Here is a 25461-nt window from a genome sequence, read left to right on the forward strand (position 1 = left end):
CTGCGGTGTAGGTGCCATGACATACATTCCACTCAGACAAACAAATGGATACATCATTAATGGTCTTATGTAGTGCAACAAAACAACTTGTCAAGGCAGTTACTATGAATTTGCAGGCAGGACAAAATTCACATGTGCCCTAGTAAGTTAAATCCAAGCACGGCTTTTTTAAAATGTGAACAAAGAAAGACGTTTTGAAGTGCTGCATGATGCTGCCTTCTGTGAGGTGCATTAATTTAACAAGTATTGCTTAATCGATAAAAGGTTTAAAAAAATATGTGAAACTTGGTCTTCGAAAAGACACAAATAGGCTTTTTAAACGTTAACTTTCTAAAGCTGTCAATTTGCATGTACTTTTTTGCTTTAAAAGATAAAAAAGCAGCAACTCCCTGCAGCTCTTCAGCTCAAAACTGAAGTATTACAGGCTGACTTTCCGTCTCGAGAATGTTAATGAAATTCGCTTTGTGTTAAGATACAATGCAAGACTAATCTTGGCAGATCACACATTCTGCTGTTGATTTACCTTTTTTTCTTCAGAGACTGCAAAGATATTGTAGGGTTACTCCAGTGCATGTTCCAAACCTTTGTTACACAAACCTCAAGGGCCTCTCCTCCAAATTATGAAGACAAGCAATGAAGATCAGAGCCAGGATGGAAAGCTGAGGGAGCATGTTTAGACAAAGCACACTGAAGATCATTTAAAAAGATTTAATCAGAGAATTTAACCCCTCCCAGCCCCCACCTCCATATCAAGATGAAATCATTAACTACAGTTAGCGTCACATTTTGATATCTCAGAGTTGAAATGCTCGTAACCGAATGATGCTAAAATTAGAACCAAGAACTCCTTTCTAGCCCTGCAACCCACAAGTAAACCCAAGACCTTTCCAGGAGAGAGCATGAACTAAGTAATGCACATTTTTGCTGTGTACTTTGCTGGGATAGGAAGAGAAGAGATTTTTGAATGAGATCGGCAAAGAGAAAATTTTTCCTGCAGTATTTTCAGTCAGACTTTAACAACCTCAGTAATGAAACAGGGCTATCCATCTTACATGGGAAACCGTAGAGTTTATCTTTGTATTGGTCTATACAACATTCACTGCTTTGGCTGTGACAGAATAGATCAGGTCTTTGGATTGTCTGTTTGACTACCAATTACATGAGTCTTCCCAGAATTTTCATCTACACAGCCACTACTGGCTGCCAGACACTGCTCCCACACAAGCCACATGCTGCGTCCCCCACAGCAGAACACCACTCTGGACCAGTACTTGCAGGTGCTTTGCCGGACCTGAGAAAATTTTAGCAGGACCTGAAATGGTTACCGCTCTGAAAAAGAGTAAAATTAAATGTCATCCACTAAGGAATTTTTAAAGCAAAACAAACAGAATTAACCAAGTTTGCATACCACAAATTCTGGACAGCATTAAAAAAAAGTATTACGTTACAGCTAAATAGTCAACAGCTGGAAGATTAAATATGTTTATTTTAGTAGTATAAGGTGTTTTTACAAACAATTTTTTAGGTTTTGCAATACATACAGAAGAATCATTACAAACAAAAGCAAAATATCTTCTCAATAATAGGGACTCTATGCAGCCTGAAAATAAAATTAAATCTCTATTTCTCTTTAAAATGCATCTCAGTAAACATTCCTCTCCATCACTGATAAAATGCACATCTAGAATAAATGACTTTTTTTGGGGGGGGAGGGACTGGGAAGGAAGGGGAGGGTGAGAATAGGGGGACATACCCTAAAAATAAAACGTAAAAAAAAAAAAAAAAAAAAAGGAGGAAAAATGATTATTCTCTTCAGCTTGCTATATAACTCTAAATATGTTCATCTAAAAAAATTAAATATATCTTTTTTTAAAACACATCATTGAAAATTTTGCATGGCAGTGCAATACAGAAGTAGTAAAATTCATCCAAAAAGTGCTATGTACAGCAGCATTGTTAAAATACCATAAAGAAGGAATGGTTCTGTTTTCAAGGAAAGATTAGTGTGCTTTTTAGCCATTTCTGAATTAGTGTCAGAAGATATTTCCTGTCTCTTTTTTCTAATTCCCTCCTCTTGTCTCGTTCCCAAAGATTATGCTTTGAGACAAGGAACAGTCACAGTTCAGTTTAAGCGTGTGCATGTGTACATATATAGGCAGACATACATACCTACATACACACAGATGTGTATATATATATATATATTTATATATATATATAAACAAGCTCAGTTAAAAAAAAAAAAAAGGAATTGCTTTGGAACATGGTGAAAATTCTTCAAAGAGTGAGGCAATATGGATTTTCACTGAAATAAACAAGTCCATGATGGAAGATAGGCTTTATCTACTACATTAATAAGGACACAATTCCACTGCAGTTTTGACCATTTCCCAGATGCCTCAAACTCTTCAAAGAAACAGAACAAGGGACATGATTTTAAATCCAGCCTCCTTTCATGGACCCCTAACTCGTAAGAGCAACATTTACCTTAGCAGTCATTGACATCACGTTGATGGTTAGCTGTTATACAAAGCAATTACTGAAATTAGCACGGAACGTGAGTTTTGCACAGAGCGAACTGTAAGTGCCAAGCAGTGCTCACACACAAAGGAGGCCAGATTTGAGGCTGGAGAAAGTGTAATACAAAAGCAAGGTCAGGTCATTAAGACTGTAAAAATGTAAGTCTCTGATTAAACTCGGTTGTTCTAATTCCACAGACTGATGACAAATTTAGCACTCATTTATTCTTTTGGAGTCGTGGTCTAAAGTACCTTTACCATCAAGGGAGGGCCAGGAAGCACTAAGCCGTACGAGGATATTTTGTGCCTCTCAGGTCCCTGTTTTGTTTTGACAGAAATGTAAACATCACCTTACTCAGTGCTCACCAGAATTACAGTTTCAGCATAAAGAAGACTTCTGTGTCAGTGTTATAATCAATTTGGTTCTTAGGCTGGGTTGTAAACACGGTAGGAGAAGCTACATCCATACAAACTGCTTTTGCAACGCTGCAGGCTCCCTCTGGATTCCCCCTCTCCTCAATGGGGCTCCCACCCAGCTGGCCGAGGCTTTGCAGCCGCTGCCTCTCCTGAGCCTGCTTGGCCCGGTTGGCGATGTACCGCACCCTGCTCTGGCTGCGGGAGGAGGACCTGCGCAGGAGTCCCAGGCTCTCCCCTTCCTCTTCAGATTCAGTTGGATCAAGACTGATGGGGGAAGTGATATCATTTTCCTGCTGAAAGGCTGTCAGCTTCTTTAGCTGCTCAGTCAGTTCATCCTGTGATTTGACAGAGGACCTCAGGCCTGAAGAGCGGCGCTGCTCCCGCATCGATCGAGTGACAAAACTCCTGCTGATGCTACGGTATTTGCTTTCGAAAGTGCACACGATATCATCCGAGGTAAGGTCTCCAAGACTCTTGGATTTTGCCTGGTTGTTCCCAACCATATCCTGGGCTTTGGATTTGTTAGAAGATTGCCTGAGACTTTCGATGTACAGCCTGCTCCAGGTATGCCTCCTAGGAATGGATGAGAACGCATCTTGAGGACTCCTGGCAAGAGGACGGGGGCAGAGCTCATCCGCCGGCAGCTGGTCAGACCTCAGGTTAGGATTGGATTTGCTCTTGCTCACCATTGGCATTTCGTTACCTGATGTTGTAGCAGACCGTGGGCGCATACCCCTTCTAGCTGCAAGGGGCTCAAAATTCTCATGACGGATGCCAAGATCTGGGAGGCTTTTGCGAGCTAGATTGGGTAGAGAGAGATCTATCACAGTGTCATTGGAGGACATGCTGGAAGAGGAAGACATGCTGTCACGATGACTGCTGCAGTCTAGCTTGCTCCAGATCCGGTCGTTAACTGTGGCATCAAAGTATACTTCTGCTGCTGGAGATATGCTACTTGGGTTTTTTATTAAAGCTGAGGAGTCCGACATCTTCATCCCTTCACTCTTTGACTTCCTTACTAACATGTAAGAGCTCGTCTGAGAAGGTAGCGCCTGTACAGCCTGGGCTTTCTGGAAAACATCTGGAGGCAAAGTTGTCTGTGTGCTGTTAATCACGTTGTTTTGCTGCAGGACAGCCGCTGCACCAAGTTTTTGACCTTTCAATTCAATGGTGTTTTTCAAGTCTGTTAATACCTGAACTGTCTGGTCATTTTGCTTCTGGCAGTTTTCAACAGGTTGGCCAGTAGCCTTACCTGCTGCCACTACCGGCCGGGCTTTTTGAGGATGCACTGCCAAACTAGGCTGACCTTCGGCTTCACTGCATGCTTGTGTCCAACCATTTTCTTCTTTGAGAGGTCCTGCCATGCTTGTTCTCTCATCTTCTTGGACGGATATACTTGCGTCAGCTGCTCTCGTGGCTGCCTGCACTTGGTCTTCTGCAGCCAGATTTGGTCTTTGTTCTCTAGTGAGTAGAACTTCTTGAGGCTGGTTGGATGGGCTTCTTCCTTTGGACTGAGACTCAGTGGAATGATCAGACACAGACCCTTCTTCAGAATCGCTGTAAGTAACGGGCAGGGGGAAGAAGAAGCTGGCATGATGGTTTTCATTGGCAACAACAGGCTCTTCAGTGATAGTTTCTAGGCTGCATAAAGAAGTGACTGACCTCTGCATTGAGAAGTGGCAGACATCTAATTGGAGATATGAAAGAGAGGAAAAAGAAAGAAACAAGAAAAACAGACACATGGTTAATTAGCCATTATGAAGGCCAGTTTAGCTGCAGATCTATTCTTTATGTGGTATCCTTTTGTATTTAAGGTAGCAGTTGCATATAGTACAAATGATTTTTTAAAATAACTTAAGATTTTAAATGCCTAGCTAAAGGCAGCAAAACTTTCTATTTATTCAATTTGAGCTGCCCCAAAAGCATGTTGCTTTTGAAAAATCTCAGTCCATGCATACTGGCAACATACTATTTTCTGTTGTCTTATTCAGAGCATAACTGTATCCATCCATTTCTTTTTGCCCTTGTATCCCCTCTTAGAATCCAACTTTTCGTCCTCCACCATCCAGCACCAGCTGAATTGCTCTTTTCCTTCTTCCCAGCACTCAAACACGACAGTACCTCCGATCATAAGCAAACCATATACAATAATCAGAACATCGTTGCCCAACCGATAGATGTGATTCTAATTATCGGTTACTCAAAAGAGAAGCACCATAGGACTTCTGAAGCAGGTTAGCAGTAAAACGATCTGTGTATGTACAATGCAATGTGGTCAATATGCCTTTTAAAACCAAGCCAAACCAACCAACCAAAAACTTGAAACAGTAACTTTGTTTTCCTAAAAGTCTGTGGTTTCTTTTTCACACACAGAAGCATGCCTCGTGAACACCAGGCCAGCAGCACGACCCTGAAGACTCACTACATCCACCAGTTACCTGAAAAAACCCCACTCCACCTGCAGTGTTTCTACCCTGTATCCCACAAACCAAGCAATCATGCCAAAAAGACTGCTCCCACATCTCCAAACCACAACGCGAACATGCTGCAAGAACTAGCGATGCACCGAGGCAGACAACAACCTCAGGAGTATCGGAGCAGATCATTTTAAGGCAGGAAGCAAATAAAAACCAGGAGTACAGGCAACAAGGTGCTCGAATCAGTGACACTCGGTTGACAGTTACCTTTAACTTGCTTGTCCTTTCAGTTCTTAACTAGACAGGGAGAGTGTGCATGTAGAATAATGGGACAGAACAGAGGAAAAATCCAGTTAATGTAGGGAAGGCAGGTGCACATAACAGGATAAATTAGTGCTGAGGGAGGGAAGGGAAACAAATATTCACACATTTTTGTAGGATCCTAAGAATTTCTGACCAACCAGAGCACTCAGTGGAATCCATAAATGGACAGATATTAAGTCCACTTCTTTTGCTATAGAAAAAAAAGCAATTTTTGCTACCACTGAAGAAAACTTTAGTAACATAATATGAGTTTGTTCCCACCTGCCACACAGAATTTGGTATAAAGCCTACATTTACACTGGGTGCAAATAAAATGGCCAAAAGACATCTGTCATCACTGGAGCTTGGAAGGCATCAGTGCAGCATAAAGCCGTACCACTGAAATGAGACAAAACGGAAACCCCACAGAAGAGACACACATTTACAGCACATTCCTAAGTCAGACAAGGCATAAATATAATGACACCTGCTTCCCAGGAACTGATAGCCCATGTTCACTTAGAGTAAGACCAGGCTGGAGGACGCCAGCATGAGCCCAAAAGCTTTATGGCCCAACCAGAATCAGACTTGATGACTATTAAAAAAAATTAAGTATCCAAAAAGAGCTTTGTCTTCTCTTTTCCAGCTCTTTTTCTCTCAGGTAAAACTCTTCCTCCACTGAAAGTAATGAGAAAGCTTCCATAGGCAGCACTGCTTCAGAACCAAATGTGTGCATTTACTTGTTCGTTTGGCCACCTGCTTGCCGAAACCCAGAGCAGAAAACACTGAGGAGCAATGCACTCCGCTGGTCCATGGAAAGGAAGCTAGCACCAAACCCGCTTCCCACTGCTACAGACAAAATAGTCTGCATTGCCAGGAAATGCCAAGAGCATACTAGGTCTTGTCTTTTCAGCAGCAGTTTTTCCAAGTGACAAGAAACTGAACAAGAGACAGCTGCTGAACAGCCAGTACTTCATTAGTCGGGAGTCTTAAAAGGCACGAAGGCACCTTTGACTGTTGAAGGCATACACATACATAAGCATCCACCAGTCACAACATGGCCAAATTTGGGGGATCTGTAGGAGTCCAGAGCTGGTCAGACTGATAAAACCCCCTTCTCCCCATCCAGGCTAGGTCGTCTATAAGGATCAAGACACACTTACAAGGCAAAACACTGGAATCTGTAATGCTGTTGCCATAAAGGGGACAGACGAGACTACACTTTCCTGCCTCGCCCTTGTGGCACTTCCCATCAGCAGAATGTGAATTATGAAATGCAGCCGTGTTAGGCTGCTGTTAGTGGTTTCCTTGGTGCCTTGGCCCAGGGCACTAAAGGAGCAGGCGGATGGGGAAAGCACGCTGTTTGTGCAACAGTGCTTGTCACCGGACCGTCAGCGTCCAGGCCAAGTGACTATTGCACAATTTTAAAGGTTTGCTGAGTCCATCCGTGAGAAGTCAGATGGATTTAATCAAATTTCAAGCGTATCACAATATTTGTTTAGTAACTTAGGGGGCTAGCAGGGGAGCTGGCACTGACAATGGGAAGCGGTTCCATATGTCACGCTACTCAGAGCTTATGAAAAGCCCAATGCCAATAACTTAGGCATAGGAAGGGTTCTGCTGTTTTGGATTAATTTCAAGTGACAGGAATTGGCAAACTTCTTCCTTCCCCCTGTTGCCCTGGTATTTTCCCAAAACCTCAAAGCAGATACTGGGAAAAATTAAAAAAGAAAAAAAAGAAATTTGATCACAGGAATAGAATATTTTAGATTTCTGTATGAGGCTTTCAAAGAAGTCCACTATAGACGGACGAGAATGTATTACTAAAAAAGGGATTATGTTTTGAGAAGCACCGAAGTCACTTAAGGGTTCCTGAAAATGTAACCATCGATGCCCAAATTCCTTAGACAACTAAGTGGAAGGAATCTGAAGAGACACTCCTGCAGTCATAGGCAAAAGCTGTATTTCTTTATTTCCTTATCACAGCTCTGTTAGAGAGAGGAAATATTGACAAATCTCTTCTTGTCAAAATCTCTTCCATTTCTTCCCCTCCCTACCAAATCAGGGAAAAAAAAAAAAGCCAGGTTCCTTGTTAAAATATATACTTCAGTAACCTCTGTTCCTATTTTCCATTTTCCATACAGTTCATTTCTAAAGATACAGCCACACGATCCCAGTGAGCACATGCGTATCCCTGGCTTGAAACAACTCTAAAATAAAATGCTGTAGCTTAAGCAGCCTTCCTTTAAATGCACAGAGTTTACTTTGCAATTGGGAAACGTTAACAGTCCACATAGCTTGGCTGATGTCAAGTGACATCAGGTCACATACCTTGCTTGCTTTATATTATGTAACTGTGTGCCCTCGGGTCACAGTCAAATCACACAAACAACATTTAGCACATCTAAGTGTTTGCATACTGAGAATTAATATGTGTAGGGCCAGAATGGTCAAGCATGATCTCTTGAATAACCCAGACCAGAGAATTCCGTCCACTGATCCCTGAGCTGATGTCAGTAACTTACACACGAAACTGCAAGTTCTTTGAGGAAGGGACTGGTTTGTTGTTAGAGGAGTGCACATTAAATAGCAGCTCTGCTGTGGTTATTGCTCAATAAAACACAAACACTGGTAGTGGAAATACTGTTTGTTAATATGGTTTTCCCATATTCAATATCTACTTAATGCTCTGGTTTGGATCTTAAAATTTACTTAGTATCATACCACATTCGCTAAAAAATAAAAACAAAACACAAAATAACAAGGAAACAGAAAAACCTTGAACAAGCAATCCAAACATTCATGGACTATTGACAGTTTTACTACTGCAGATGGTCAGCTAGGTGTGGGAAGGACTAATCTAAACCAGACACATCTACAAAAAAAAGTAAAATAAAAATATTTATGCAATTTCTTTCTTGTCATTGCAAAAAATAAAGAAAAAGCGCTCTTGATAGCAAAACAACATAGAGCAGGTTCTAAGACGCTATGTAGCAGCTGAGACAATGATGTGATCTAAGGTGGAGAAGGGTGAAGAAAATCTAGTCTTACCAGTAAAGAATATAGGGGATTTACTTCGAATTTCCTCCAATTTTTGAACGAACAAGGCATTCATTTCCCTCTGTAGGGTGCCCACTTGCCTTCGAGAAGTTTCAGACCAGCGCTTGGGGAATTCTGGGCTTCCAAGGCTTTCTAGACTGCTGGAGTTGGAGGATATAGAGCCATTGCTGGCTGGAACCAAGTTGACAGTGCTTCCATACTTGCCACCTGACTGGCACTGCCACCGCTGCCGGGAATGAGCCTTTATTCCGTGGCATTTAGATTCAACATTTTTCTTCCCTGGGGTCACAAAAGACTGGGTGCTCCTTGTTAGGTCATCGGCATTTCCAGGGCTGCTGCAAGACTGCAAATCTGACTGCGGTCTGGGCTGGCCTTTAACACCCCAGTCTTTTAGCTCTAACCTCTCTTCTCCAGTTATACTGCTATACTGCTCATGGTGAAGCGTATCTTTAGCGAGAGGCCTGGCAGGATGGTCGCTCCACTTGCTTTCTAGATCTGGGCTTTCTTTGGAACCAATCATGCATTTCATGCAATTGGTGGCCACTCCAATCCTACCAGAGCTGTTGATGGCGCAGCGTGCAAAGACGCTTTGCTTCTCACTCTGGTGCTCCTGAAGCCGGACCCTGTTAGACCTCTGTATGGGTTCACTGAAAGCAGCACCCCCTCGAGCACAACCGTGGCTTTTGGCTTTACGAGAACTATAGGCCTTACCTTTCAACCCTTTGCCATGTACCTCCCCACTGGCACCATCTCTGGGAGCTGGTGACAGAGGAGCATTTTCTGCCTCTTGCTCAAAGCGAGGCTGTGAGGCAGCTTCTGCTTCACGGTCTTCACTGGCCCCTTCAGAGCTGTTGTCTTTTGTGTCAAAAGCAATTTCGGGAAAGCCCTTCTTCTTCTTCTGGCTTTTGGTGGGGGCACTTGCTGTCCGTCTCAAGATGTGGCTGCTAAAGGAGTGTTTGCGGTGGAGCTGACCAGCAGCATGACTGTCCAGAGAGGCCTGCTTTGGATTTCTGAGAAACAGGCCCTTTAGGCCTAGAGCTTGTTTGACCTGGAAAATCAAGAAAAAGAAAAACTTACTAGGAAGTGCAAGTCTCCTCCTTTGGGCACAGGAGCTCAAGTTCGATGATCAAATCACACAGACTCATGCACTACACACACGCATGCACATGGAGTCCTCTGCCATATGCCTACCATCAGCATGAGAACATAGCCAAAAATAGGACAAGAATTAAAAATGGAGGAGATCAGTAGCAACAGTTTTGCAAAATTTCACACCTTTTTTGTTGAACCGTGTTTACATAAAATTTTCCAACCAGCCTTATCTCTGTACTTGCCATAATTTTCTTACTAGCTTATAGCTACTTACAACAAAAACACAATCACAAAATATTGAAGAGAAAAAGTGAAAAAGGAAATACTTCCATGTATAAGGGTCTAGTTCTCAAAGCTGAAGAGTTTCTCAGTGCATGTGGAAAGCAACAAAACTCAGGTATTCGTAATGCCACACAACTCAGACTCTAAGATTAAAGTTGAAGGGTTTCCTTTCAAGCAATACAGCTTTCTGGTTTTGTTGTTTTTTTGTTTTTAAACACAAAGCTCTGTGAGGTATGGGCCATTTTCCCAACACAATGTGCATGTTTAAAACAGTTCTGTCCCAACAGATTCATCATGTGGATACACAGCAGAACATGGAGGAGGCACAGGAAATCAAGTCACCACAGTAAGCCAGGAAAACAGAACAGTTTTGAAAAATTGAGCATGTTTTTCAATTTTAAAAAATGCAATTTTGTAGACTTTAAAATGTTAGGATAGGGCCAATTAGAATTGCCAAAGAATTAAATTAATTGGAAACACAGAGCTGAATTACCCAACTTGTGCAGGAAACAATACTTGGGCAGAACTGCACATTAAATCCTGCCAAATCCAACTTTTCCTGTCTCTTATACTGGAGATACCAACTAGCACTCATACTTTAGACAAGGACTTTGTAGCATGCAACCAAGGTCCAAGCAGGAACAAAAAGAATGCTCTGAATAAATGACAGGAGGAAGCACAAAAATAAAACTGAAAAAGGAAAGAAAAAAAAACACAGTACATACACACACAAAACAGGCTGTAGAATGGCAGCAATTAAAAAGATATTTTAAAATCATTTCAATTTTAATTTTCATGCAATATTGGGCGGTTACAGAATTTAAATGATAGTGACCTTTTAGGCTAAAGAATATTCTTGACTTAATACAGATAATAACAAATTGGATGTTCAAATGGAGCTTTACATTCTTTAGAAGCTGTCAGGAAATACACAGTGGACATAAAAGTATCATATTTTGGCTTTCAGCATAAACAAGATTGACACTGCACTTGCATCGAGCACTACCACGAGCAGCAGTTACGTGTGACAACTGTGTGTGTGGCACAGGATCTTCAAAGAGTTCTCTTTTTTCTCCTGTGTGATTACATTTGATCATTTCCTACCACACAACACATCCAAAGACACTCATGTATGTTTTCATCGCTGAAGAAACACATTATAAACAAAGGAAGTTAGTCGGGTTGGTAAGAGAATACTTCCCACACTTCGGCTCTTATTTAAGCATTGAATATATATAACCACTAACTGTTAAGGATCTCCCACCTTCATCTGGCTGATTTACATTTCAGTGAAACTGAAAGAGTCTCAGCATTCCTGTAAACATTCCAGGTGTACTTGCCAACTTTTAAAGCTGATGTATGATAAAGGGTAGATGGGATTTGCTCTGTGCATAGAGCCCCACACATAAAAATCAGTTAAAGAGAAAGCATTTCCCTTCTAATCTTCTCCTCTTTTGTTCCCTTTATTCCCCAGTCAGATCAGACTCTTTAGTATCAGTAGTTCTCTTCCTCAAGCGTAAACAATGAACAAAAATACAGCACACAAGCATTGTAAGAAACCCATGACAAATGTGATCAGCATCAGTGCTTGTTGGCACCTGCTGTCTGTTCAACTCCGTTACCCCGAGATGTCCCCCCGAGATGTCCTACGTGAGGCCACTTTTCTGCAGTGCTAAACAACAGGTTGGAAATATCTCATTTAAATTACAATGGTCTATCATTCACCCCCAAAATATTCGAGTACATGCTCACATATTTCAAGTTTTGCTTTGTAGGACCTCATGAATAGAATCAGCTGCACCGTACAGTAAGCTGCACTAGCTTAAAAGCTGCTTTTATTCATAAGTGTCCTGTGCAATCCAGCATGTGGAATCACGATTTATTCGCCTGAGATGAACCCGAGTGAAAGCATTCAGAATATTATTTCAGGCTGGAAGTTTAGCAGTTTCTGATTGAAGTTTAGCTACCACATGCCAAGATCCAGTGTGAGAAAGAGATGGCTAAAAGGAGACATAAAATGGACTTTACAAATATATACAGAGTAAGATAAAGAAGCTAGGGATTGTTTTTTTTTCCCATTTGTGGAGGAAACAGTGCCAATAATACATGGCAGAGAAAACGTAACTGAAATATTAATACGTGCCCTGTGAGAGCCAGGCTATTGAACAGTCTGCTTGGACCATGGTGGATTCAGCTTCTACTAGAAAGCTTCAAAATGAGATTCAGCATTTGTTAAGGAGCGAAGCAAAAAAATCTTCAGCTCCATTTGCTGCAAGTTGGCAAGTACACATTTATTGGTATAAAAATCACACAATATAAATGTTTGCAAAATCCAGAACAAAAATTGTCATACACACATACAAATAATATCCCCAAAAACAAAAGAAAGAAAAGCACTGATGAAATGGGTGACACACAGTGCAGGACCTCAGGTATCATTCTAGTTCCTTTGGTGCATCTTTGTTAAGTTAGCCACTATTGCTTGAATCAATGGACTGATTCAAGAATGCAAAGACAAATTTGGTTAACTTACAAAAAAAAAAAAAGGAAAAAAGAGAGCCATTTTGACGGAGATCCAGAATATGTGCTTTCAGCCTCTACTCCAGCTTTCACTGGCCTATTTAATTCTTCAGGAGACTTACAAAGCAGCACAAGGCTTTCCCACAATTTAGCAAACAATTCACTGTTGAATGTTCTTTTCCACGTGAAAGAATTACAGCATATAAGAGAAAAGACAGTAAGTAGAGACTCGACGAAGAGAGAAAGAGAGGATCTAGAAGGACTTTTATCCTGGATCTACTTCATAAATGGAGGGCTCTCTGGTTGATCAATGACCCAATAGAACTGACCAAGCCAAATGTCACAATCCACGTTAAATGAGTTGAAGAGCTTCAAAATGCTACTAAGGGAACACTGACGCTAACAGAGTTAGAGGCATGCAGGTGTGTGGTAGTGGTCACTACACCTCCCTGAGGCAGGAGGGGTACCTTCAAGGCGTCTAAAAATGTTCTGCTTCTAAAAGTAGACTTTTTTTGACATAGAGAAGCCCACTGAAATCACAAACAGACAGAGTAAAGGCAAATAAGACACAAAACAGCAGTGAGGGAGAATCTCAAAGATATGCACATCTAGAAAAACACAAGAAATTCCACAATACATGAATAGACTACAGAAGAGACACAGACAAAGAGAAGTGTCTCCAAGAAAACAGTGCAATCTAGAAAAAAAAATCAGTTAAACACCGGTTAAGGTGAAGGAAATCTAAGTCTGTGCTTTTGTGATGTTAAGCTACTGAGGGTGGAATATCTACATCTAGAAAAAAAGCCCCCAAAGGTTAATGCTTGCAGTAGAATGTCTGCATTAATAAAGGATGGGTAAAATCCGACTGATAACTGTGGTGATTTTTCTGCCAATAATTAGAAGAGGGGAAACAGTTCTTATTTTAGCAAAACTCTGTTGCCTGAAATTCACAGCAGAACATGATCCAGAGACCAAAGCAGAAAGGGCCGTGTAGTGATTCTTCAATATTTTCACGACTGTGAACATGATCTCTTTCACAAAGCACTGCAGTCAAGAGCAGTGACTTAGAAGCTGATGCAGTTAGCAGTCACTACGGCAGGCAGACCCAGCCTGTCTTTGTCCCATTTGACAGTGGATACTAAACTCCCGGCTTTGACTGCTAATGAAGAATACTCAAATATTCGCTATCCTTACAATATCAGCACAGAGGGCATCACCTGAAAGCAGTGCACAACTGGACCATAAAGACTGCATACAGCACTGGGAGGTAGAAGAGAATCTGTCTGTTCTCCGTCATTTTGACTAAGAAGAAGAATTCACAAAAGGATGAGTAGGGCTGGTAAGGGCAGTCAGCCTCTCTGCTGGAGCCACACAGCAAACACAGGACAGAGGTGAAGGACACCGCCACTAATCAGATCAGATCAATTCCTACTGGCTTTGTGTGCAAGGATGAGCTACCTGACCTTCTTGTAACAAGCCTGGAGAGTTTGGTAGAGCTGTTCAAGAAAGAGCAGTAGGCCTGAACACAGGAACTCCGAAGAAGTTCATAATAAAATTTAAAGCTGTTTGAATCTGTGCTAATGCACACATCCAGCAAGCATCTGCAAGGTTACTGACAGAATCACATCCCTACCCACTGTCAATAAAAGGCACGACTTACACACTATATACTTCCCTTGAGACCAAAAATAAAGTCAGGAAAGATCTTAGCATTGAAATACTCAGATTGCCATCACTCTTCCCTGAAGATTTGGACTGGCCTTTTTACCATGACCTCCATGTTAGCCTTTTATTTCTGACAGACCCTACAGTCAGGAATTAAAAATTTTTTCTGTCTTACTCAGACCAACACTATCTCTCTTTTACCCAAAGCTTTTAAAGTCTCTTGCTCCATAGAGCTACCTTCAAACAGATACATAATACCATCACACGGAGTTTCAGGCAGTACTCCCATCCCTATCCTGATGAAGCTATATCTGCCCTAAGGCTTTTGTGTTAGACATCAGACAAAAAAAGCAGGAACAGAGCTTAATATCTCATTCCTTTTACAGGCATTAACTGAAATATCTGAAGTGACCTTCTTTCCAGAAACAGCCCTTCTTTCTATAAAAAGAAAATGTTTTCCTTGTAGTTATTTTAGTTTCACCCCATTAAAACCTAGCAGTTTAAAGAGCTATTCTCCTTTTTAAGAATTACTTTAATTCCTCTTACATGAGCCACACCACAAGAAAAAGAACTCGGAGTTCCTGGCCTATTCAATGGTGCCTTCTGCTGTCAGGATACTGAAATTTCAACTTGCTGAAAGAGGGCTCAGTCTTACATTGTGAGTGGATATAAACTGGTTTTGAGGTTCTCAAGGCACTACAACATACTTAGCTACCTGAATCTCATTGGAATTAATCCCATGGAAGTAACTAACTCCAGTGCACCAAGAGGAAATAAGCCATGTCACTGCCATCTGGCGAAGGAAAAGTTAGGGCTTTATTTTAAGCTTGGTAGTTATTCACACAAATTTAGGCACAGCACCCGTCAAGTTGTATTTTTCCTGCACATGAAGCAAACACACTATTACTAACACATAAGCAGAGAAGAATAAGCCCAGCAATGATTATGAGGATCATCTTTCCTCTGCACTTGAAGTGTTATTATGGAAAAACACCCTAAGCAAATAATGTCTAACAATTTAGTTAAATTTAAAATGCAAGAACATCAGGCAGACAGAGCCTTCAAAGAATAAGCTTTGCAGACAGAAAGCACACGTGGTTCAGGGGTATAACCTTTTGTTCAGCAAGGTGCACTGACTGTACTGGACATAACCACACTTAATCATACCAATGTGCGTACACTGCAACGAAATAACCTGCCCCCTGTGGCTCCCTCTAAAATGTGCTGCAAGAATCTCTTTTTATAATGTAACCTTTGTCTGTTTGTCTGTATTCAGACAGATCTCAGGCTACCATGACAATCACAGAGATGAAGTTAAAATAAATAAGTTAGCTTGGACCCTCACCCTCTGGGCTTCCCTAGTGTGATACAAAATCTTGTCAGTTCATTTACGTATGCAGACCAAATTGCATTGTGCTGACAGCACTCACCTTACCACAGATGTCATTAACAGCCACATGAACAAAGATGGATGCCTCTTCTATACCTTCTAGGTATACGTGACGGTAACCTGAAACAGAGTGAGCAAAGCTGACAAGGAGAAACAGATCATAGAAAAAGCATCTAAAGACTTTCCTTTTGTAAACTGCAAACAAAAATCCTAGCCAACTGATTTGGTAATTCCCCATTTCTGTCTTACCTGGCATCATACTGCTGAAAGCTATCGTTCTTTGTCCAATAAAATCACGTCCAATTGGATCATGATCCCACACAAGGAACCTAATCAGTGCAATCTCTGGCATGTGCAGTGTGAACACCAACGTTTCTTCCCACATTGGGTTAAAACCTAGGAATGAAAGAATTAGCTTTTACGTATTTTGTTCACAAGATAGAGGAAGAAAGAAGACTGCCTATATAAGGAATGCCTTATCTGCAATGACATTCTAGTTTTCCTAATAGTTTAATCGTTGTTCTTTGAAAATCCAGTACCCCTACTCACTCCAGTAGGAGGTGCAACAGCACAAGAAGTTGTGTTTGAACAAGATGAATTTCTTTTGACTTTTTTGACAGCTGCTAGCTTGTAATAGCCTTTTCTCATATACAATGAGAAGTCAGACAAATGGCTCTTGTTACACCAAGACCTTCACACCATCATACCAACTCATTTGAACAATTCAAGACCCAAGACTGATCAACTGCAAGAATGATTAAAAATCGATTTCTCATTTTCTTCTATAATAGGCACCAAATTTCATCTGTTTGTCTCCTGATGAACAGCTTGCCTGAAAGAGGATGTTTCAGCCATAAAAAAAAAAAAAAAAAAAAAAACAAAAAACAAACCAAACACAGATAAGATCTTACCATTATCATCAACTACTCTAGTTTGTTCTTTGAAGCAATCAACAGGCAGACCTATAACTTCTACTTCAACAAATGGATCTATGATCTGGAAAACAGAAAATAAATATTGAAAAGATAAGAAATTCCCCTACTGTTCATGATAAAATGGCAGTTTAAAAGATTATTCTTCATCTTCTGAAATCTGAGTGTAAACTGAATTAGGATAAATTCCATATTGTTGCATATGTGATATTAACAAAAATAAGAAATAAATTATCAAAACCAATCAGGTTCACCAAACCTTTAGTATGACTCTACCACATTTATTTTTCAGGGTAGTTTACCTAAAACAGTTCTGTGGAGAAAGAATATTTAGAAGCTGATTGCAACATCCGCATAAAATCCAAGCATGTAAGAACTCATTTGAAAGGTTTGATTCTAAGAGACAAAAGGCTAAAAGGAAATTTTAATTTGACAAAACTGCCTCATCCTATCATTTGTTAATGACTAATAAAGTCATGTGAATGATATTGCAACACCGATAAACAACACAAGAAATCAACAGAAGTCTTAAAAAAGCTGCCAAGGAGTTGCAAATTTGACTCATTTCAGTCTGGTATTTCCTTAAGTGGAGTTGCCAGGGGCATTATAAAACAAAAACAAAAACAAAAAAAGGTCATCACAAAACAAAATAAATAATAACAATTTAAAAAAAATACACCAGAAAGCCAAAGGAAGGACAGAAAGAAAATGTGTAATACTGTGCTAAATGAAGGACTGGGAGCAGATTCATGCAAGCAGAGGGGTTTGGAGGGTATTTAAAGTACTGTTGTGAGTAGAATGATGAGCTTATTGGCCTGTTTTTGCTTGTCCTGGAGGAACTCTATTGACAATTGGAGGAAAAAAAATTCAAACTATTGCTGTGATGCTTAGCAGACATGAAAACCACCTAAAGATCTAGGATACTAAGTGCTCATTTATTAATGTTTTATGTCTCCCAACAGATAACTGCAGGAAGTTAAATCCTCACATTTAGCTCAGCTAATTTGGAAATAAGCCTTCACCAACGTAAGAACAGTCACCAATAGTTCAATACCTCTCCTCTGTCTCCCAACATGGAATCCTTTGGTTTTGGGAGCTGTTGACCACTGATAATTCGTAGAACCAGTTGTTTCTTCAACTGACCAGGCAATGGGTCTTCTGAATTTGGATTAAAGACACCTGAAAGAATGAGAAGCCACAGAATGTGAAAGAGCAGCAATTCTGGGGATAGCTTTAGTTGCAGATACCTTCTGGCTTATTTGCTTCTAGCAGCAGAAACGTATTTTTCAACGAACTATAATAAGGATCCACATAAACTCTTCTCAGGCAATAAGTAATCCACTTATTCTACTGATTTTTCTTACCTTGACACATGCAGTTTGGTTTGAGGACATAGCCACAGTTCCCATTGGCACTAAATTTGGCCCGGTTTAGTTGCAGCATTCTCCCCTCTGACTGGTAGTTTAATGCCACTGTTAAAAAAAGAAAAAGTGATATTACTAACAAAGTACATTGACAACATTTCTGTTTGTAGAAACAAGTTAAAGGCAGAAGACCTAAATATATTTTGACATTTGACTTCTTGGATGCAAAGACTCGAATATTTTTCTGTAAAAGATTTCTCTTATATAGCATACATCACAGCTTCAGGGAGAGAAGCTCCTTGAAAGAGTCTGAACTCTGAAGTCTTCTTGCATTTGAAAAGGATGTTCATTTATCAGACAACTGCCTGCATGTAAGACATTTTTGAGGTAATCTATCTAGGTAACAATGCAGAAAATAGCAAGAAGGACTCAAATGTCAGTGCAGTTGGATGAGCAGAGAACTCATAAGTATTTTAGAGTTAATTCTGCAGCTCCCATTAAAAAGTTCCTTCCAAAATAAAGCAAAAAATAAATAAGCTTTCTTTCTGCTCACCAAGTTGGCAGCCAGCATTCCAGAATGGCTGGGGATTGTAGTTGCTAGAGTCTACACGGTAAGAAGATGGGTAGATGCGGGATAACTGGTGCTGGTTGAAACGTAGATACTGTGCAGGCTTTTGCTGCAGTATCTGGTGGGCTTTTGTTTCACTGAAAGACGAAACCTGCCAGCTAGAAGAGACTATAAAGAAGACAGGAGGTGATTAGAGGTCATCTTGTTATTTATTTATTATCTAAATAAAGCATTCAAACCAAGGCAGCACTAATTGTTTATAATGATCTATGATAATTTGAATAATTCCGACTCAGAAGGTACTATCCTTTTCTTATACTACAGAAGAATAATTGTGCTAATTGGAGAAGTTATAGCTGGGAAAATGAAACTGAATGTAATGAACGACCTGAATCTTCATTAAGAAGTTTATAAAAACACTCTCTAAGATGTTTTGAATTTGCTCAAAGAAAGTATGATTTCTGGCAAGCAATTCTCTTTTTCTGACGCTTTTAACTAAATCTTGATTCCTGTCAAAATCAGATGCAGAAAACTTAGAAAGAGGACTGAAATATCCCAGAAATTTAATGTGGACATTTCACCAGGTTTGAAGTAAAATCCAAACTCTGAAGACACCTCTATTGATTTGAAATGCTCTTCAGACCTTTCCTCCCAACAAAATAACTAAGTCCTCTGATATTTCCCAGGATGTAAATAGTGTGGAGCAACCTTTATAAAAAGCTACTGAAGACTACATGTGTTACTACTACCTGCAATAGCTTTACCTCCTTTATGGAAGCTGTCACACAACTCTAGACTCATTTTGTGGATTCTGAATAGCAAGTGGTGAGCCACTTTGAAATAGTATAGCTTTATTGTGCGCAGCTCTTCTGTTAAACTCTTCTTAGGGCAGGGGAGAAACAAACAGATAAACAGCTTTTAATACGGATAGGTATGATAACATAAACCTTTCAATTTCTTTACAAAGCAAGTACTTTTAGTTCAACCTACTTTCAGTTTCAACATCATGGATGCCAACAGACTTTGTATATTTCACCAGGTCTGAGAGTGCCCGAGACAGCTTCATTGTTTTCTTCTGTCGGTTTATCCTAGGACGATAAAGCAAATCAATTTTCTGTGAATTAAAGAGAGAAACTTTCCTTTTCATATTTAAAAATAAATAAGGGTAAAGACAAATAAGAAGTTTTTCTTACACCAAGGAAGTATTTAACAGTTTTATACCACAGAGCTTCATTGTCAAAGCACAGAAGTTATGGAAACAACCACATTAAAGTATACAGAACAAGTCTCTGATCCTCCTTACTTGCTTCAGGTTATATCACTAACAACTAATCTCCCAAAGTATCCTAGAGAACTGCTTGATCTGATTTCTTTTTTTTATAGCCTGAATCTTATGCAGCCGTTCCACAAAGGACCTTTGATGTCAGGATTTTTGAAAAGGCTGTTTCAAAAGCAAACTCAAAAACATCACATGAACCTTGATGCATGTGGCAAATTAGAAGCCAAAAATCTGCTGCGGAGCTGATGCACTATGCAAATCAACCGTAATGAATTCACTGGGCTACCAATCAAACGGTCTGTATGTCAGCTGGATGAGATGGTAAGAGCTCAAAAGACATATTAGGTCCACAGTACTTTGCTAGTTAGGCCAAATGGCACCAAGAGATCATTGTGATAATGTTGTGGCAGACACTGGATCTACCCTTATACCAGATTCCTGTCACACAACTACAGACAGCTTTCAACAAATTGGCTTCCAGAGCTGAAGCATGTCTATTTAGTGGGCACATTTATGTAGGCATCTTCTTTTTAGAGACAAAACCACTTGTAACAAACCTGGTGCAATGTACAGAGCCTCTGGCTACATTTCCTTGAGAATCCATGTCATCTTCACCCTCCTCCAGACTGGTTGCCTTTTTCAATTTGCTTCCTTTTTTCTGTGCCAGAATGAAATAAAACCATTGTATTCAACGGATATCACTATTCAAGAGAGACTCACCCTTTTCTGCAAATGATGTGGAACAATCGACAAGAAAAATAAACTCAAGACACTTAAAACAATCTGTAATAAAAATTGAGGAGAAAATTTTCTGTGCTCGTTCTGAGGAACTGTTTTGAATAAAGCAATCAAAGAAACTACTAACAAGTTCTATGGTGTTAAAAAAAGCAACACGAGTTACATATATGTGGAGGGCTTTGTGGTAGCACACAGCAGCTGTTATGACACTAACCACTTCCATATTGGTGGTACAAATGAATGTGTCGGTAAATATGCGTCGGCAAACTTGCCTTTCAAGAGGCAGTGGGCACAAACTCAAACATGTGAGGTTACATCTGAACATCAGGAAACACTTTTTTACTGTGAAAGTGACTGAACAGTGGGGCAGGCTGCTCAGAGAGACTGTGGAGTCCTCTTCCTTGGACACATTCAAAAGGTGCCTGGATGTGGTCCCAGGCAGCCTGCTCTAAGCAGCCCTGTTTGAGCAGGGGGGGCAGACAAGATGACCTCGAGAGGTCTCTTCCAACCTCAGCCACATTTTGACTCTGCAAAACCTTTAGCATTTTGAAGGCACTATTGATTTTGAGTATCCATTTATCTGCAGTATTGCAGAATGATATGCATGCACATGAGGATGGCTCAGCCCAACATCAAAGTTTTTTTATTAAGGAAGTGCAGATCCTCACATAAAAACTGCAAACCAGTTTTAATGTTTTTCAGATTAGATCTTGGATGCTTTATTCTTTGATGTAAATTGAAACTACCTGTTATGCACAATTACAACCAGTTATCCACCCTGTTTATTCTGTGAATCTGAAGGCAAGCCTCTGCCAGGCAATCCAGCTATGATATTCCTCTCCACCACTGTGACCAAATAAAGAATCTATCCAAGAATGCAATCTTTAGTGTAGACCTAATCTTCTAAAGTGGCTCACCTTGCGTTTAGAAAAGCTGCCCATCAACGTTCGGCTATGCCTTTTATTGGTACTGAAATCTTCCCCAGATTCTGCATCATCCTCAAGTTTATTCTGAAGTAACCAAACAGAAAGAATAATGCAGTAGACCAAATAGGGTGCTACAGACATCATATTTAAACATAATCGAAAATAGTTTGTGAAGCAACCCACCCTAAAGCATCAACAGAACTTCACCAGACCAGCGCAGTTTTTTTTTAAACACAAGCTGAGCACAAGACCTTTTATCCCAGCAATAACTGACATCACTTTTGTCCACAGAAACATTCAGAACAGACAGAAATCCTCAAAATACCCAATACCACGCACCAGGAAAGTTTATTTTCATCCACGCAAGGTTTGAGTGCCAAGACACATACATTCACTGACAGCAGACTGTTTTGTAGCTTAATATTTAAAAAGTCTAGTTTAACAGGACTTAATTCTGCCGTGAGATGTGACCTCGATTGCATGGTTTTATGTGGACACTCCATGGTAAGAAAGAAACAAAATTCTTGCAAACCCTAAAAATTTATATAATTCGTTGGTGCCACTAGTCTTTAATACGACCTTACAGTTTCATTGTTTTCCAGTCTAATAGAACACAGATTGTTCTGGCTAACACACACAAGTCTCAGCATTGTAGCAGATCTTACAGGAATACTGTGTGATATATCACATAAATCATGAAGCTTAAAAGTACATACAAAACTCAATAGAAACAGAAAGTTTTGGAAAGCTGAGTTTTAGCTCTCTAGTTTTAATCCCCAGTTAGTACACCTGCTTATTGGCAGGACTCCAATGTTTTTCATTTGTATGCAGCAACCTTCCTAAGCTTTTTGTGGCTTATCACAAATTCTAAACTGACAATGCCTCAAGTTCATGAAGTGTGCTCTGTGGGCTGAGTACATTTTTATAAATAACTGTTAGTATAAAAATACAAATATAAATGCATAGAACATAGAGAACTGAGGAAAAAAAGCCCAACTTTCGTATTCACTTTTTTATATAATGGGAAACAAACTCTTTCTGTTGAAAAGTCATTTCTTGTGTACATTTCATGCTCTAATTGCTGAGTGAAAAAAAAAGCTTTGCATATCTGACAGTGATGCTCACCCGGCATTACCATTAATTGAATTAATTCAGCTATGAAATCTGAAGTCTATAATATATAATTTATTCAGTAAGCTAATACAATTTCATTTAGAGTCTCAAAACAGATTGATAAACCCAACCTTAGATAGCCTTTGAAAGAACAAATGTTGTTATGAAATAATAGTACTAAGTGGCTACAGAGACAAGCAAAACAACAGTCAGGCCTAGGGGGTGAGTGAAGCACAATAAGACATTTTCACCTTCTTACTATCTGATTTCTGACCAGCCTTTCCTGATGATGGTAGAGTGGTAACTGTAAAGTTGTTTGGATCTTCACAGTCACGAATTTTGGATTCTTTTATCAGTGAGTCGAGCTTTTTCTTTGCTATATTCTCCACTCTTTTTCTATTAGTAGATGCCTACAAACAAAACAGAATTATTAAACAAGGTATTGACAAAAAAAAAAGTCTTAATAACCAGGACTAATGAAAACTAAAATTTTATTTGAAAGAAAAAAAGAGGGAAGAGAAAAATATAGCCAAAGGATTTGCCTTAATTGACTACTAGTAACTGCTTCGGAGCACGCTAAACAATCTCTTCATTTACATAATCTGAAGCAGTTACCTGCAGCTCAATATCACACTTCATGCAAGACATGCAAGCATGTGAAGCCCTGAAGTAAATGTTAGATCTGAAGTGCAAACAGTGTCTCCGAGGTCACGAGAGAGTAAAACTAATTAATGCAAAGATTAGACCACATCCACATTCCAGAGAACTCACACAAGGTTCGTTCTCCCCGGGACAGGAAAACTGAACATACATTTACATTCAAACGATCACTGAACTTACATCTCCATTCATTAGTTTGCAGTCATCATCTATCTCATCAGCACTGTCCTCATCAGAAACTTCACCTTCCTCTGCATCATCACTAATGTTGGCTGGAAGTTTCTTCCCCTAGAGGATGAAATGATTACACAGGCAGGTTAACATGCAGCTCATGCTATGACATATTAAAACAAAACAAAAACTCATTACCAATGTGAAATAAAAATTAATTCCTACAGAAGTGAAAATCGTAATATTCCAAGCAAACACTAAAATTCTCTGAACTCATCCATGTTCACTGAAGGTCAAGGAGGTGAAGGCTTATCATGACCTGATTTAAATTTGTGTATAAGTGATAACCAGGCAGAGATTGTAATCATCACAAAAAAGGAGGGATGGAATAAACTGAACATGTTTTTACCTTAACCAGTATCTTCCCTTTCAGACTTGCTGGTGAAGGGAGTCTGGTAGAATCATCGTTGTGCACAGAAGACAGATCCAGTTTCTCTCCCAGAATTTCTGTAAGATACTGAGCCATCTTCTTCTGCTGAATTACACTGCAATGGTTCTCAATTGACAAGATAACAGGGTACCTGGCAGAGATATAAGCAAGTATTATCAACCACAAATGTAGCTTTTATAGCATTAAGAGGATAAGGGTTATTACTGTCAGATCTATTCCCATAAGGGGAATCAGCACCAATGAAATCCACAGGGGTTATATTTATCAGTGTGGGCAGAGAACTGGTACCCCACTACTCACTCCAAACCACACATTTTTGACAGTCACAGGATAATTAAATTTCTGCTATCAGATTTGATGCATTTTTTTCTAGAACACACTTCTCACTTTCCTACACTACACAGTCCTGACCTCCACTTCTTGTCAGAGAGATTCTAGGAAGAGAAGGATATATTTTAGAATGAGAACAAGAACTACTATACAATGCACTTTAAGTATGAATTATGAGGGATTCATTAATTAAAAACTAATTATTAATAAAGAGAGATCTATCCTGACATCTGGCCTTGATTAGCTCCTCATCAGGAAAAACAAAATTTTGAGCCAGACAATGAATTCACAGCCGACCAACTGCTATGTCTCCAGCCTTATCCTGGCTAAGTGTGACCATGGCATCACTGGAATACACATCCAGAGATGCGTGGCTAAATTGTCATCTATTTGCTAGAAAAATTGAGTCAAAACTTTGCACAGAATGCCCCTACTCAGCCAGTTTTGTCTTGTTATTTCTTTCTAAAAGCCTTTTCCCCACAGAAAACTCAGAATTCTAATGCCTGTCTGTCATATGCAGGAACAGGTTAGATTTTCAATCATTTCCTTTACAAGGATGCCTGAGATTACTCCAGCTTAGAGCTTGATTTCAGAAGTTGGCAGACTGTATACATACTCATTCTTGATAAAGGCATATTTGTTGATAGTTTCAATCACATCTTTGAAGAGAATTTTGGAAGTCAAAGTGTATCCATGGTGGACAATTGGTTCCCCGTCTGGCCCATCCCAGCAGTCAACTGTAGAATAGAAACAATGACACCCGTCAGACAAATGGTATCTGTGGAAGACCACGGGACTTAAGTCTTCTGCAGAGGTTACAAGTCTTCCTTTACAGAAAAGAAACAAAAGCATGGAGAGTAGTGATGATTCCTTTTTGATCTTTACCTTCTACACAACGACAGCCAGACTGTAGCACCCACGCATACATGTCCACCCTAGACTGGGACATCAGCTGATCTCCCATGAGGTAGGTATTATGTGAAGAGGTAATGAAATAGTGACTCAAAGGATAACTCATGTCCTGATTTACTTGGTAGTGTTCTGGGTTGAATATGTCCCCTGATGGACTCCGCATGTAATTGGTGAAACCTGTAAATAAACAATACCATAAATAAAAAAATTTGTCCTTTTTGTTGCTGTAGCCTTCCTAAAACCAGCCTAAAAATGCATCCTGACATTTTACCAACATATTCACAAACATGGCAAGTAAAATAAGTAAATAAAACCACAGTATTCTAACTGTCACAAAGACCAACTGTGATTA

The 25461-nt window shown here is 39.8% G+C and overlaps 1 protein-coding gene across 1 annotated transcript in view; it reads right to left on the reverse strand.

Annotated features, from left to right (window-relative positions):
* Positions 1-1477: 1477 nt before the first annotated feature.
* PLCH2 (phospholipase C eta 2) overlaps positions 1478-25461 on the reverse strand; it is a 44691-nt gene continuing 20707 nt past the window's right edge. The window contains exons 7-22 of the mRNA XM_040533449.1: positions 25083-25286; positions 24814-24934; positions 23826-23997; positions 23426-23533; positions 22837-22995; positions 21464-21556; positions 20366-20466; positions 19520-19617; positions 18515-18697; positions 17962-18069; positions 17652-17776; positions 16577-16661; positions 15915-16061; positions 15706-15785; positions 9428-9764; positions 1478-4623 (exon numbers count right to left, since the gene is read on the reverse strand). Coding sequence (XP_040389383.1) covers positions 2891-4623; positions 9428-9764; positions 15706-15785; positions 15915-16061; positions 16577-16661; positions 17652-17776; positions 17962-18069; positions 18515-18697; positions 19520-19617; positions 20366-20466; positions 21464-21556; positions 22837-22995; positions 23426-23533; positions 23826-23997; positions 24814-24934; positions 25083-25286 — 3854 coding nt within the window. The 3' untranslated portion in view covers positions 1478-2890. The remainder of the gene's footprint in view (positions 4624-9427; positions 9765-15705; positions 15786-15914; positions 16062-16576; positions 16662-17651; positions 17777-17961; positions 18070-18514; positions 18698-19519; positions 19618-20365; positions 20467-21463; positions 21557-22836; positions 22996-23425; positions 23534-23825; positions 23998-24813; positions 24935-25082; positions 25287-25461) is intronic.

This window comes from Cygnus olor, chromosome 21, assembly GCF_009769625.2.
Source record: "Cygnus olor isolate bCygOlo1 chromosome 21, bCygOlo1.pri.v2, whole genome shotgun sequence".
NCBI classification, from domain to species: Eukaryota; Metazoa; Chordata; class Aves; order Anseriformes; family Anatidae; genus Cygnus; species Cygnus olor.